General features: G+C 43.1%; 1 protein-coding gene across 1 annotated transcript; it reads right to left on the bottom strand.

Annotated features, from left to right (window-relative positions):
• Window positions 1–12,491: 12,491 nt before the first annotated feature.
• LOC543055 (cinnamoyl-CoA reductase 1) lies at window positions 12,492–14,873 on the bottom strand. Its single transcript, XM_044532312.1, has 5 exons — window positions 14,517–14,873; window positions 14,263–14,417; window positions 14,001–14,186; window positions 13,065–13,420; window positions 12,492–12,956 (listed from the first exon to the last, which is right to left on the bottom strand). Exons 1-5 carry the CDS (start codon window positions 14,668–14,670, stop codon window positions 12,734–12,736), a joined length of 1,074 nt encoding a protein of 357 aa, XP_044388247.1. The 5' UTR covers window positions 14,671–14,873; the 3' UTR covers window positions 12,492–12,733.
• Window positions 14,874–15,996: the final 1,123 nt, after the last annotated feature.

The raw sequence follows: 15,996 nt of genomic DNA on the forward strand, positions 1-15,996 counted from the left end.
GCTATGGAACCACTATTAATAATAGTGTTCCATTGGAACAATCATCTAGAGACCATACCAAACTCATAAATGAACTTTTGATTCGTCACCCTCCATTGTTGCTTTCAAAGCGATGATATACTCAACTTTTTGTTGTAGAATTCATCACAGTAACTTCCTTGGACCAATTCTAACTTATTGTGCCACCATAAATCCTTTAATTGAAATAAAAAAATTCTTGGAGCATCGATGAAGATTTTCTCGATAAACTACTTACAACAAGCATGTATTGGTGCAATTCCTTACAACAATCTCTTCATTTCCTCCGTATGTGAGAAACATGATATCAGTACTTAAAAACACTTTTACTGTTGTCCTATGATAAAAATTTGACCATTCTGGTTAACTTACTCACAACTTACTTGGAGTCGTGGAGACTATCTGGTTGTTTACATATCATGGAATATAATTAACACAAGTGTGATTGAAATCATGTATTTCGCTCATCGGTATTTCAGGATATTGATTCTTGCTTTAAGCTTCTTCCATGTGACTTCGACAAGAATCTCTTCTTGGCATTTTTCCTAATAAAATGCTTTAGTATTTTGTCAATATCTATTTTGGCAAAGCCCGGTTAGACACTACTATCTCCATAGATTATTATGCCTAATACCAGAACTATATTGCCTAAGTGGTTTACTGAAAAACTAGTTTCAATAAATTTTTAATCCACGTAAAGAAATTTATACAATTTCCAATCAACAATGTGTCATGCACACACAGTGTTTTAAAATATTATCATGCTCCTGTTGGGAATCGTTGCATGGAAAACAAAATTCTACACACACGCAATGATCTATCCATGCGGATGCATAGCAACGAGAGGGGAGAGTGTGTCTATGTACCCTCGTAGACCGTAAACGGAAGCGTTTAACAACGCGGTTCATGTATTCGAACTTCTTTGTGCTCCAACTGATCAAGAATCGAACGTATGGCACCTTTGCGTTCTACACACGTTCAGCTAGGTGATGTCCTCTGCCTTCTTGATCCAGCAAGACGACAAGGTAGTAGCTGAGTTCTGGCAGCACGACAGTGTGGTGACGGTGATGGTTAAGTGATCTCCGCAGGGCTTCACCTAAGCACTACGAAAATATGACCCGGGGTGTAAATGGTGCAGGGGGGCACTGCACACGGCTAGGAAATTGTTTGTTATGTGCTAGGCGTCCCCCTCCCACATATATATAGGTGGGAGGGAGGGAGGAGCAGCCAAAGGAGGCGCCCGAGTAGGAGGAATCCTACTTGGGGTCCCTCCCAAGCCGCGCCCCCTTTTCCTTATTTGGAGTGCGGGGAAAGGCACGGGAATGTCCCCCCCCCCCCCCCCCCCGCCCTTTCCGTTCTCCCATGAGAGGGAAAGGCAGGAGGGGATAGCCCTCCCCCTTTTCCTTCCCTAGGGCTAGCCAAACAAGGGAGGGGGCACACCAGCCTCCTTGTGGGCTGGTATGTCCCCTCCTTTGGACCATAAGGCTCATAACTTGCCGGAGGTGCCCGGAACCACTTCCGATGACCCGATTCCTTCCCGTTACGTCCCGAAACACTTCCGGTGTCCAAATACCATCGTCCTATATATCAATCTTTACCTCTTCACCATTTCGAGACTCCTTTTCATGTATGTGATCTCATCCAAGACTCCGAACAATATTCAGTCACCAAAACATATAACTCATATAACATTATATCATCAAGGAACGTTAAGCATGCGGACCCTACAGGCTAGAGAACTATGTAGACATGACTGAGACACCTCTCCGGTCAATAACCAATAGCGTAACCTGGATGCCCATATTGTCTCCTACATATTCTACGAAGATCTTTATCGGTCGAACCGTTACGACAACATACATAATTCCTTTGTCCATCGGTATGTTACTTTCCCGAGATTCGATAGTAGGTATCTTCATACCTAGTTCAATCTCGTTACTGGCAAGTCTCTTTACTCGTTCCGTAATACATCACCTCGTGAGTAACTCCTTAGTCATTTGCTTGCAAGCTTATGATGTGTATTATCGCGAGGGCCCAGAGATACCTCTCTGACACTCAGAGTGACAAATCCTAATCTTGATCTATGCCAACTCAAAAAACACCTTTGGAGATACATGTAGAGCATATTTATGATCACCCAGTTATGTTGTGATGTTTAATAGCACACAAGGTATTCCTCCGGTATCCCGGAGTTGCATAATCTCATAGTCGAAGGAATATGTATTTGACATGAAGAAAGCAATAGCAATAAAACTGAACGATCATTATGCTAAGCTAAAGGATGGGTCTTGTCCATCACACCATTCTCCTAATGATGTGATCCCATTATCAAATGAAAACACATGCCTATGGTTAGGAAACCTGAACCATCTTTGATCAACGAGCTAGTCTAGTAGAGGCTTACTAGGGACATGGTATTTGTTTATGTATTCACACATGTATTTAGGTTTCTGATCAATACAATTGTAGCATGAATAATAAACCTTTATCATGAATAATAAAATATAAAATAACAACTTTATTATTGCCTCTAGGGCATATTTCCTTCAGTCTCCCACTTGCACTAGGGTCAATAATCTTGTTCACATCGCCATGTGATTAACATCCATAGTTCACATCACCATGTGACTAACACCCAGAGAGTTTACTAGAGTCAATAATCTAGTTCACATCGCCATGTGATTAACACCCAAAGAGTACTAAGGTAGGATCATGTTTTGCTTGTGAGAGAGGTTTACTCAATGGGTCTGCCACATTCAGATCCGTATGTATTTTGTAAGTTTCTATGTCTACAATGCTCTGCATGGAGCTACTCTAGCTAATTGCTCCTACTTTCTATATGTACTCAGATTGAGACTCGAAGTTATCTGAATCGGTGCAAAGCTTGCATCGACGTAACTCTTTACGACGAACTCTTTATTACTTCCATAACCGAGAAATATTTAAGGATAATTTTGACCGCTGTCCAGTGATCTACTCCTAGATCACTATTGCAACCCCTTGCTAAACTCATGGCAAGGTACACCATAGATCTGTACACAATATGGCATACTTTGTAGAACCTATGTCCGAGGCATAGGGAATGACTTTCATTCTCTCTCTATCTTCTATCGTGGTCGGGCTTCAAGTCTTACTCAACTTTGTACCTTGTAACACAAGCAAGAACCCTTTCTTTGACTGATCCATTTTGAACTTCTTCAAAACTTTATCAAGGTATGTGCTTTGTGAAAGTCCTATTAAGCATCTCAATCTATCTCTATAGATCTCAATGCCCAATATATAAGTAGCTTCACCGAGGTCTTTCATTGAAAAATTCTTATTCAAATATCCTTTTATGCTATCCAAAAATTATATATCATTTTCAATAAACAATATGTCATCCACATATAATATTAGAAATGCTACAGAGTTCCCACTCACTTTCTTGTAAATACAGGCTTCACCATAAGTCTATATAAATCCATATGCTTTGATCACCTCATCAAAGCGTATATTACAACTCCGAGATGCTTGCACGGGTCCATAGATGGATCGCTGGAGCTTGCACACTTTGTTAGCACCTTTAGGATCGACAAAACCTTTTGGTTGCATCATATACAACTCTTCTTTAAGAAATCCATTAAGGAATGCAATTTTGACGTCCATTTGCCAAATTTCATAATTATAAAATGAGGGAATTGCTAACATGCTTTGGACTAATTTAAGCATCGCTACGGATGAGAAGGTCTCATCGTAGTCGACCCCTTGAACTTGTCGAAAACCTTTCGTGACAAGTCGAGCTATGTAGATGGTGACATTACCATCAGTGTCTGTCTTCTTCTTGAAGATCCATTTATTCTCATCATCGGGCAAATCCACCAAAGTCCGCACTTTGTTCTCATACATGGATCATATCTCAGATTTCATGGCCTCAAGCCATTTATCAGAATCTGGGCTCATCATAGCTTCTTCATAGTTTGTAGGTTCGTCATGGTCTAGTAACATGACTTCCAGGATAGGATTACCATACCACTTTGGTGCGGAACGTGCTTTGTTCGACCTATGAGGTCCAGTAGTAACTTGATCCAAAGTTTCATGATCATCATCATTAGCTTCCTCTCTACTTGGTGTAGGCATCACAGGAATAGTTTTCTCTAATGTGCTACTTTACAATTCGAGAGAAGGTACAATTACCTCATTGAGTTCTACTTTTCTCCCACTCACTTCTTTCGAGAGAAACTCCTTCTATAGAAATGTTTCATTCTTGGCAACAAAGATCTTGCCTTCGGATCTGTGGTAGAAGGTGTACCCAATAGTTTCCTTAGGGTATCCTATGACGCATTTCTCCTATTTGGATTCAAGATTATCAGGCTGAAGCCTTTTGACATAAGTGCCACAACCCCAAGCTTTAAGAAACGACAACTTAGGTTTCTTACCAAACCATAGTTCATATGGTGTCGTCTCAACGGATTTAAATGGTGCCCTATTTAACGTGAATGCGGCTGTCTCTAATGATAACCCCAAAATGATAGTGGTATATTGGTAAGAGACATCATAGAATGCACCGTATCCGATAAAGTACGGTTACCACGTTCGGATACACCATTACACTGTTGTATTCTGGGTGGCGTGAGTTGTGAAACAATTCCACATTGTCTTAAATGAAGGCCAAACTCGTAACTCAAATATTTGCCTCCACGATCAGATCGTAGAAACTTTATTTTCTTGTTACGATGATTCTCCACTTTACTCTGAAATTCTTTGAACTTTTGAAATGTTTCAGACTTGTGTTTCATCAATTAGATATACCCATACATACTCAAATCATCTGTGAAGGTCAGAAAATAACGATACCCACCACGTGCTTCAACACTCATCGGACCACATACATTGGTATGTATTATTTCCAATAAGTCATTAGCCCGCTCCATTGCTCCGGAGAATGAAGTTTTAGTCATCTTGCCCATGAGGCATGGTTCGCAAGTTTCAAATGATTCATAATCAAGTGATTCCAGAAGTCCATCTGCATGGAGTTTCTTCATGCACTTTACACCAATATGACCTATAAATGGCAGTGCCACAAGTATGTTGTACTATCATTATCAACTTTGCATCTTTTGGCATCATTATTATGAATATGTGTATCACTATGATCGAGATTCAATAAACCATTCACATTGGGTGTATGACCATAGAAGGTTTTATTCATGTAAACAGAACAACAATTATTCTCTGACCTAAATGAGTGTGCGATGGTGATCATATCAACCTTGGAATCATTTCCAACACACATCATCACCTTGCTTTTAACTAGTCTCTGTGACTCTTGTTTCGAGTTACTAATCTTAGCAACTGAACTGGTATCAAATACCTAGGGGTTACTACGAACACTAGTAAAATACACATCAACAACTTGTATATGAAATATACCTTTGTTCACTTTGCCATCCTTCTTATCCGCCAAGTATTTGGGGCAGTTCCACTTCCAGTGACCATTTCCTTTGCAGTAGAAGCACTCGGTTTCAGGCTCGGTTCCAGCTTTGGGCTTCTTCACGGGAGTGGCAACTTGCTTGCTATTCTTCTTTAAGTTCCCTTTCTTTCCCTCACCCTTTTTCTTGAAACTAGTGATATTGTTAGCCATCAACACTTGATGCTCTTTCTTGATTTCTACCTTCACCTATTTCAACATCGCGAAGAGCTTGGGAATCATTTTTGTCATCCCTTGCATAATATAGTTCATCACAAAGTTCTAGTAGCTTGGTGGTAGTGACTAGAGAACTCTGTCAATCACTATCTTATCTAGAAGATTAACTCCCACTTGATTCAAGCGATTATAGTACCCAGACATTCTGAGTACATGTTCACTGGCTAAGCTATTCTCCTCCATACTGTAGGCAAAGTCCTTGTCAGAGGTCTCATACCTCTCGACACAGGCACGAATCTGAAATACCAATTTTCAGCTCTTGGAACATCTCATATGCTCCGTGGCGTTCAAAATGTTTTTGAAGTCCAGGTTCTAAGATGGAGCACTGAACTATCAATTAGTCATCATATCGAGCTTGCAAAACGTTCATAACGTCTGCATCTGCTCCTGCAATAGGTTTGTCACCTAGCGGTGCATCAAGGACATAATTCTTCTATGCAACATTGAGGATAATCCTTAGATCACAGACCCAGTCCGCATCATTGCTACTATCATTTTTCAACTTAGTTTTATCTAGGAACATATCAAAAATATATAGGAGCTATATCGCGAGCTATTGACCTACAACATAGATATGCAAAACTATCAAGACTAAGTTCATGATAAATTAAGTTCACTTAATCAAATTACTAATGAACTCTCACTTAAATAGACAACCCTCAAGTCATCTAAGTGAAACATGATCCAAATCAACTAACCCATGTTTGATCATCACGTGAGATGGGGTAGTCATCAATGGTGAACATCTCTATGTTGCTCATATCTACTATATGACTCGCGTTCGACCTTTCGGTCTCCAGTGTTCCGAGACCATGTCTGTACATGCTAGGATCGTCAAGTTTAACCCAAGTATTCTGCATGTGCAAAACTGTCTTACACCCGTTGTATGTGAACGTAGAGTCTATCACACCCGATCATCATGTGGTGTCTCGAGATGACAAACTATAGCAACGGTGCATACTCAGGGAGAACACTTTTATCTTGAAATTAAGTAAACGGATCATCTTATAATGCTACCGCCATTCAAAGCAAAATAAGATGCATAAAAGATAAACATCACATGCAATCAAAATATGTGACATGATATGGCCATCATCTTGTGCTTTTGATCTCCATCTTCAATGCATTGTCATGATCTCCATCGTCACCGGCTTGACACCTTAATCTCCATCGTAGCGTCGTTGCGTCGAGGTCGTCGCGCCAACTATTGCTTCTACAACTATCGCTAATGCATAGTCATAAAGTAAATCAATTACATGGCGCTTGCACTTCATACAATAAAGAGACAACCCTAAGGCTCCTGCAGGTTGTCGATATTACAAAACATGATCATCTCATACATCAACATATATCACATCATATCTTGACCATATCACATCAAAACATGCCCTGCAAAAACAAGTTAGACATCCTCTACTTTGTTGTTGCATTTTTTATGTGTCTGCTACGGGCTTCTAGCAAGAACCGCTCTTACCTACGCATAAAAACACAACAGTGATTCACCAAGTTTGCTGTTTTAACCTTCTTCAAGGACCGACCGCAGTCAATTTTGATTCAACTAAAGTAGGAGAAACAGACACCCGCCAGCCACCTTTATGCAAAACTAGTTGCATGTCAGTCGGTTCGAGCCGCTTCAACGCACAATACCGCTGATGGTAAGCAGTGTGACTATCAACGCTGACAACTCTTTGTGTTCTACTCGTGCATATCATCTACGCATAGACCTGGATCGGATGCCACTTTTGGGAATCGTTGCATGGAAAACAAAAAATTTCTACGCACACGATCTATCCATGGAGATGCATAGAAACGAGAGGGGAGAGTGTGTCTGCATGCCCTCGTAGACCATAAGTGGAAGCGTTTAACAACGCGGTTGATGTAGTCAAACTTCTTCGCGCTCCAACCAATCAAGTACCAAACGTACGGCACCTCCACGTTCTACACACGTTCAGCTTGGTGACATCCTCCTCCTTCTTGAACTAGCAAGATGGCGAGGTAGTAGATGAGTTCTGGCAGCACGACGGTGTGGTGACGGTGATGGTGAAGTGATCTTCATAGGGATTCACCTAAGCACTATGAAAATATGACCGAGGGTGTAAACGGTGGAGGGGGCGCCGCACACGGCTAGGCAATTGTTTGTTATGTGCTAGGCACCCCCTCCCACATATATATAGGTGGGAGGGAGGGAGGAGCAGCCAAAGGAGGCGCCTAAGTAGGAATAATCCTACTTGGGGTCCCTCCCAAGCCGCGCCCCCCTTTCCTTATTTGGAGTGCGGGGAAAGGCAGGGGAGGGTGCCCCCACCCCCTTTCCTTTCTCCCATGAGAGGGAAAGGCAGGAGGGGCTAGCCCTCCCCCTTTTCCTTCCCTAGGGCTGGCCAAACAAGGTAGGGGCGCACCAACCCCCTTGTGGGCTGCTATGTCCCCTCCTTTGGCCCATAAGGCCCATAACTTGCTTGGGGGGTGCCCGAAACCCCTTCCGGTGACCCGATTCCTTCCCGGTACGTCCTGAAACACTTCTGTTGTCTAGATACCATCGTCCTATATATCAATCTTTACCTCTCAACCATTTTGCGACTCCTAGCCATGTCCGTGATCTGATCTGGGACTCCGAACAATATTCGGTCACCAAAACATATAACTCATATAACACTATATCGTCAACGAACGTTAAGCGTGCGAACCCTACGGTTTCGAGAACTATGTAGACATGACCGAGACACATGTCCGGTCAATAACCAATAGAGGAACCTGCATGCCCATATTGGCTCCTACATATTCTACGAAGATCTTTATCGGTCGAACTGTTATGACAACATATGTAATTCCCTTTGTCCATCAGTATTTTACTTGCCCGAGATTCGATCGTCGGTATCTTCATACCTAGTTTAATCTCGTTACTGACAAGTCTCTTTACTTGTTCCATAATACATCACCTCATGACTAACTCCTTAGTCATTTGCTTGCAAGCTTATGATGTGTATTACCGAGAGGGACCAGAGATACCTCTTCGATACTCCGAGTGACAAATCCTAATCTCGATCTATGCCAACTCAACAAACACCTTCAGATATACCTGTAGAGCATCTTTATGATCACCCAGTTATGTTGTGACGTTTGATAGCACACAAGGTATTCCTCCGCTATCCAGGAGTTGCATAATCCCATAGTCAAAGGAATATGTATTTGACATGAAGAAATCAATAGCAATAAAACTAAACGATCATTATGCTCAACTAACGGATGGGTCTTGTCCATCACATCATTCTCCTAATGATGTGATCCCGTTATCAAATGACAACACATGTCTATGGTTAGGAAACCTGAACCATCTTTGATCAACGAGCTAGTCTAGTAGAGGCTTAATGGGGACACGGTATTTGTTTATGTATTCACACATGTATTTAGGTTTCTGGTCAATACAATTCTAGCATGAATAATAAACATTTATCATGAATAAGGAAATATAAAATAACAACTTTATTATTGCCTCTAGGCATATTTCCTTCAGCTCCCTCTTACTTTCTCGTAAATGCAACCATCTTTGCTTTCCTCGATGAAATCAAATTATTGGACCATTTCAGAAGAACAAAGATTCCAACTCCATTATGCTTGCTTTAGTACATTATAGGATCTTTTGAAGTTTGTGGGATGGTGGATGTCAATAGTTACAAAACGAGCTAAAGCACGTTAAAATTGGACTCCGGGTGAATTAGTTATGGACAAAACGGTGAAAAATGGAAGGCTGAAGCTCCAGGAGCCTGATATCTAGGGGGTAGGCCGGATTTCCGGGGCCCTCTATCCAGAAACTTGCGCGTTTTGAGTCTCCAGGTGCCGGATGTCCGTCCCGACAAATCCAGAACTCGATTTCGACTTCGAATTTTGATTTGGGGGCGAAATAGATGATTCCAAGGTCAAAATTGAGAAGATTTTGTGGATGGAAGTTGGGGAAAATTGTGGAGAAGCTAGATCCACCTGCAACACTTCGAATCCATGGATCAAAATCAACAAAACATCATCAAACCAACAAATTACAAAAAAAATTGGTATGGCTATTTTTGTGGGGATTTTTGGAATTGGACAAAACACACAAAACTGGGGCTAGAAAGTGGAGGGGAGGAACTCCAAGGTGTGAATCAACCTAGCTCTGATCCCAGATGATGTAGGGTGGAACCCTAGTTCATGAGTTTTTCACACTTGGAGGGGGAAAAGGGATCAATTCAAGAGAAGAACACAAGATGAACACTCAAATAGACAAGATACAATCACACATATGCTAAATCCACATACACATAGAGCGATACAGAGGTCCAAATTCAACACAAGAAGGTAAAAGAGGAACTAGTCCATCCCAATCCTTGAAGGAGTTGAGGTCTTGATGATTCTATGGTGGGGATCCTTCTCCCTTAGGAGGCCTTGATATCCACTAGAGGGATCTTCTCCAGCAGGAGGTCTTGATTCTCCAAGGAGAAGGGTAGATGAGCAAAACTCCCGCTAATGATCTCATATACTTTGCTAACCTTAGAAATGGGGAGGAGGAGGTGTATTTGTAGTGCTAGGACGAAGGGGTCAGGGAGGGTTGGTTACATGGCTCTTGGCCCACAGCTGCACGGAGGCGCCGGATGTTTGGCCCGACTTGGGGCATCGAATGTACGGCCTGGAGGCAGACCGATTCTTTCCTTCTCTGGATTGTAGGGGTCGGATATGCGGGCTGGCACCGGATGTCCGGATGTTCACCGGGCATCGGATGTCCGGGGGTCGTCCGGATGTCCAGCCCATGTAGAGTCGCTTGGCGTCCGTTTCTCTCTGGTCTTCCTCTGCTTGCTAGCGCCGGATGTCCAGGTTCCTACCGGATGTCCGGCCGTTGTAGCTCTGCGGCGACTCCACTTGACGCACTTCACACTCCGCTTCTATGTGGACTTGTCATATGCTTCGAGCTCCTTCATGGTTGTCTCCTCGGTTCCCGAGCACATGTAGTGTCTTTGCATTAGATAGCAACCATGTGTTTGCGTGAATGGAAAGGGGAAGCATTTAGGAGCGGGTTCACCTTATGTCCAATGGCATATGCTCGAGCTCTTGTCGTATGTCCTCTTGGGCTTTGGGGAGTAGTTGTAGTGTATAGGATGCTCCGCATCAGAACATTTATTTCAATTTCTGAATATATTTTTGTAGACATGAATAATTTTTTGAATATGTGAACAAATTTTAAAAACGAGAATTGTTTCTGAAATTTTGAACAATTTTTGGAAAAGAAGAACATTTTTTTAAATCTGAAACATGTTACATTAATTGAATTTGTTAACAAAAAATCAAAAATGGAACTTTTTTTTGAAGTTTTGAAGATAGAAAAGCATGAACATTTTTTTATAAGTGCAAACATTTTTTTAGTTAGTGAACAAAATATGAAAACAGAAACATTTTTTGAATTTTACAAAATTTTCAAAAAGCATACAAATAGAAAAGAAACAGAAAATGAAAAAACCGGAAAACCTAGTAGAAGAAAACATAAAAAAACAGGTTCTAGAACCTTCTAGAAGATTCCCAAAACCGGCCAGGAAACTCTGAAAAGTTTCAAAAACCGGCCAGGAGACTCTGAAAGGTTTCAAAAACCGGTCCAGTATGTTTGAGTTGTACAAATTGGTCGGCCCATAACACGTTTGCTCGCTTGACCCCTGTGCGGCAGGTAATCGCGAGCAGACTGTCTTCCACTTCCACAACGTCACACTTATGGGCTTGCCTATTACCACATAGTTTTTTTCGTTTGTCATTCAACTATTAAATAGTTCCATATCGCTTTCTTACACCTCATCCCATCAATTTATATACATTTATGATTTCAAATTAATAAGCCGCCTCAAGAATCAAATAAACTAAAAGAAGGACACTCCGGTGTGCCTTAGGGAGGAAAAGAAATTGGAAGAAGGAATAAATGCTTCTGGAAGAAAATGAAATTAAAAGAAGGATAAACTCCGTTGTGCCAATGAAAAGAAGGAATACATACCTTGGGAGGGAAAGGTATTAAAAAGATAGAATTAAAAGAAGGAATAAATGCCTCAGGAAGGAAAGGAACTAAAAAATAAACAAATGATAAACTCCGCTGTGCCCATTGAAAAGAAGGAATGCATGGCTAGAAAATAACTTAGGAATAATATTTTTTAGCACCTGATCAGTTGCTACACTCCCAATCCTATTAGAACGTGTTTTCCTGAAATATAATTTTTCGTGTTATTCAAAACGTGTTGGTGCCTTTTGAAAAATATTACGTATTTTTCTAAACCGTATGCGCATTTTAGACTATATGTGTTGTTTTAAGAGAAGTATTCACATATTAAAATAATGTTCATATAATTTTAAATAGTTCACCCTTTTCTTAAAAACATTTCATGCAATTCTATGTGTTCACGCGCTAAAAATGTTTGTAATTTTAAAAGTATTCATGCTCTTTAAAATAAATAGTCCATGTGATTTAGAAAGTGTTTATGTGTTTTAAAACAATGTTGATGCATTTTGACAAACAAATATACAACTTAAAAGTGAGTGCGGGTATGAGTGAGTGATGGACTAGGTGTAGGCCGTAGCTTGGGAAGGGCAGTAATCATTCCAGCTCGATGAGATTACTTTTAAAACTGTTGGACATTCACTTGCGACGCATGGTTCAGTTGTGGATGTACGTGTGATGGCTGAGATCATCACCTTTGAGATAGACCACATTTGAATGCATTGTGTTTTTTGCCAGTTGCAATGCACGGGTATGTTTGCTAATCTATATAATCCAAAGTTGCACATTGCCTGGTTATTGTAGTCCGTGGATTTATATCACTATGCATATAACATTGTGTGTGTGTCTGTGCGTCATACAGCACTGATCCATGTATGTGATCGCCAACCAACCCACCCACTCACGCACGCATGCATGCACCAATTAAAAGTGCATACGTGTACCGGTGTACGCATATATAAGACCGATCGAATGGACAGACATGTCCCATAGAATTAACTAGCCGACAGCATATCTGTATCAAATGTAGAGTATAATTAATTACGTAGCAACTGGGCGGGCTTCATCATGAGCTGCTCATGCAGGTTGTCTGGGATGTCGTCGCCTGGCGGTAGCACCGGCAGCATCCCTTTCTCCTGGAGGCTCTTCACCGTCTCGTATATACTCTGCAGCACCGGCACGAACTCCATGCCCAGATCCTTGAGCCTCTGGTTGGTGAATTTGTACCCTTTCACCGGTGGGTTCACCTCGTCCTTGCACCTATACACACACCAAACGAACATGTTAATCGTCGAATAACCAACCAAAAATATACTGGGTAGAACCAGCGGTGAGGTGATTCTTCCAGTCTGCATGCGACGGACGTACTTGGTGGGTACGGGGTACTCAGGGAATAGCTTGCCGAGGACGCGGCAGAGGTCGCCGCGGTGGAGCGTGGTGCCCTCGGCGCAGATGTAGCGGCCGTGCGCGCCGGGCGCCTCGTAGACGCGGACGTGCGCCTCGGCCACGTCCTTGACGTGCACGTACGCCTGCGCCGCGTTCACGTACGTCTTGGCCGACCCCGTCAGGTACTTCATCACGTGCTCCGTGCTCGCGTTCACCGTAGGTTGCAGCAGCGGGCCCAGCACCAGCACCGGGTTCACCACGATCAGCTCGATGCCGCGCTGCCGGGCCGTCTCCAGCGCGTCCTGCTCGGCCACCGTCTTCGCGTAGCAGTACCAGTTCTGCACGCGCGTGACATGGATATCATCATGCATGCTATGATTTAAATATTGAAAAAAGAAGATGATTCTTCTTCTTATCTTTCTTCAAAGAAATGATGAACTTCCACTCAAAAAGTGGATGACCGTGTCCCCAACTGCCGAGCTAGCTACATATATTTTATTCTAGCCGATTTTGGTCTCAACAACAAAAGGAGCGCAAAGGATAGGATCCCAACCGAGTATATGTGCGGCAGTAGGTAGAGCTAGCAAAAGGTGTTTGGAGTGGTTAAAAATGGCCGCAAGCTAGAATGGTCTTGCAGCTGGTGCAGTGCTTGACGCACTGGCCAAGGAACAACACCTCATACGCCTCAGTAGGTAAGAAATCAACGTCGCCTTTTCTATAAGTATTCCAGCTTTGCATCCACGTTTGGTGAAGCTCGACATTTGCGTACCATCAAAAATTAATTAAGCGTACGTTCTAGCAAATCATTGGCAGTAAGCATGCATATATTCCCCGGCCGGTTTCTGAGTTTGAAAGGATAGTAGAAATTGATTATTGTGTCCCATGCATGAACAAAACAAAACAATTATTACTACGTACCGCTGTCTTTTTGCAGTATTCAAGGTCGCTCCAGCAGGTGTCGTCGACGGGCTTGCTGGCGTCCCTGTGGGGGTTCATGTACACCGTGCCGATGGTGGACGTGAACACCACACGCTTGATGCCCATGTCCGCGGCTGCCGTGATCACGTACTTGGTCCCTCGGATCGCCGGCTCGATCATCTTCTCCTGCAGGTAGCCATCGATCGGGAGTTTAGTTTCCATGCAGGTTAGCAATCGATCGTGTGGCATCAATGGTACGTACAGGGTCGTCGGTGACGGGGGAAGCGGCGTGGAAGATGCCCTCGCAGCCCGTGAACGCCTCGACGAGGGTTTCGGGCTCCATAAGGTCGGCGCGGAGGAGGATGAGGCGGTCGGCGGCGCCATCGAAGGCTCTGAGGTGATCATTCTTCGGATCAACTGCCACAAGTCATGCGAACGATCGTGTTAGCAGGTAATAAGACGAGTGTCTTGCATGATGAACTCACGTACTGATCTAGTATGCGATGCCACACGTACCTGGGTTGCGAACGGTGCCTCGCACGGTGTAACCCTTCTGGAGGAGGCGCTTGACGAGCCACGAGGCGATGAAACCGCCGGCGCCGGTGACGCACACCGTCCGGCCGTGGCCGGGAAGCTCGGCCGGTACGTTGTCTGCCGCCTCGATCGGCATCTCTCTCTTCCTCTCGGCTTACTTCCGGATTGACACGACGTATCCGGGGATGTTGCGAGCAGCAGGTGCCTAGCAAGGTATCCACAGGTCCAAAAGTACGCTGTGTACTCGGAACGGTTCTTCCCTGCTACTTACTACAGTACCACACAACACTGCGCAGGTAGTAAGTAGAGCTAGGCAGCTGCTGGATATGAGATGAGATAGGGTACTGCGCATCCTGGCTGTACTTATAGAGGCAGCGAAAGAGAGAGCTGGAGTGGTTCAAGACGGTTGGAAAACCGTGTGGCCCGCATCGACAGGACGGTCGTCGCTCGCTTTGGCGCCAGAGTTGGTGGGAAACTTTCTTTATTTGCTACGGCCAGACTTGGCACCTCGATTTAAGCGTTGCACATGATTCACAGTAGTACTACATGCGTGCGAGAGCTCATTTGTTTAACGGAGATTAAGCTCTCTGTCATGCTCATAACCAGCCGTTTGCCGGGTCGTACCTACGAACTTAGGCCAGCAGCTTCGTTCATTTGGGGGTTGGTGGTCAGCTACCAACTATAGAAATCATGATTCGTGAGGCGCGTGTGAGAGCCGAAGAAAAGTATTCGCTACGGTGTACTCGTCTGTGGGTTGTCATATGTACGTATTGTACGTACATGTGCTTTATATGGGGATCATCGATCGAGGGTCAGTATTCGGTTTCAACTGTCAAGAATGGCCGCCCTAGGTAACGTCAGGGTATTTCTCGTCATCGATCAAGCCCATCATGCATATGAACGATGCCATACTCCGTATTTTTCACAAGATAATAATTGGAATTAAAAGATATTCACATTGTAGCTCTCTGATTTCACATTTTAGCCCAGTTCAATGGCGGTCATATATGTATATATTTTCTGAACCAAGGATAAACCTCTTTTCATTATAAAGCATAATAGAAATACAACTTGTCCAAAACCAGCAAGAGATACATGAAATGGGAAAGGGGAAGGGGAAAAGCGAGTTCAAAGCACTATTAGGAAACCCACTATACATGCAATCAACACATGCATCATAGGGCGAAACTTGATAGCAAAGCAGAAACTATCCTACCAGAGATATAACAAGTATCACAAGTCCAGCAAACACAACCAAAGACAACATCAGTCGCTCAACATAACAAAAGCCTTCAATCAAATCCACGTGCAGAAGTACCCTTGATTAGCCTCAATGCCCTCATGGATCACCGCACAAATCCTCAACATAATTGTAGCATTACTCCTCAGAAGAGTACCTCCATATCTCAACGAGTTTGAGTCACCAGCCTTCTCTAAACCTATCCAAGACATCAGAGTAGCA

The sequence above is a fragment of the Triticum aestivum genome, chromosome 5B, assembly GCF_018294505.1.
Source record: "Triticum aestivum cultivar Chinese Spring chromosome 5B, IWGSC CS RefSeq v2.1, whole genome shotgun sequence".
Classification (NCBI taxonomy): Eukaryota; Viridiplantae; Streptophyta; class Magnoliopsida; order Poales; family Poaceae; genus Triticum; species Triticum aestivum.

Coding starts and splice junctions, on each gene's coding strand:
- LOC543055 (XM_044532312.1), bottom strand. CDS start 14,670: ATGCCGATCGAGGCGGCAGACAACGTACCGGCCGAGCTTCCCGGCCAC. Junction 14,187..14,262: donor CCCCCGTCACCGACGACCCT/GTACGTACCATT, acceptor GGCTACCTGCAG/GAGAAGATGATCGAGCCGGC. Junction 13,421..14,000: donor AATACTGCAAAAAGACAGCG/GTACGTAGTAAT, acceptor ACGCGCGTGCAG/AACTGGTACTGCTACGCGAA.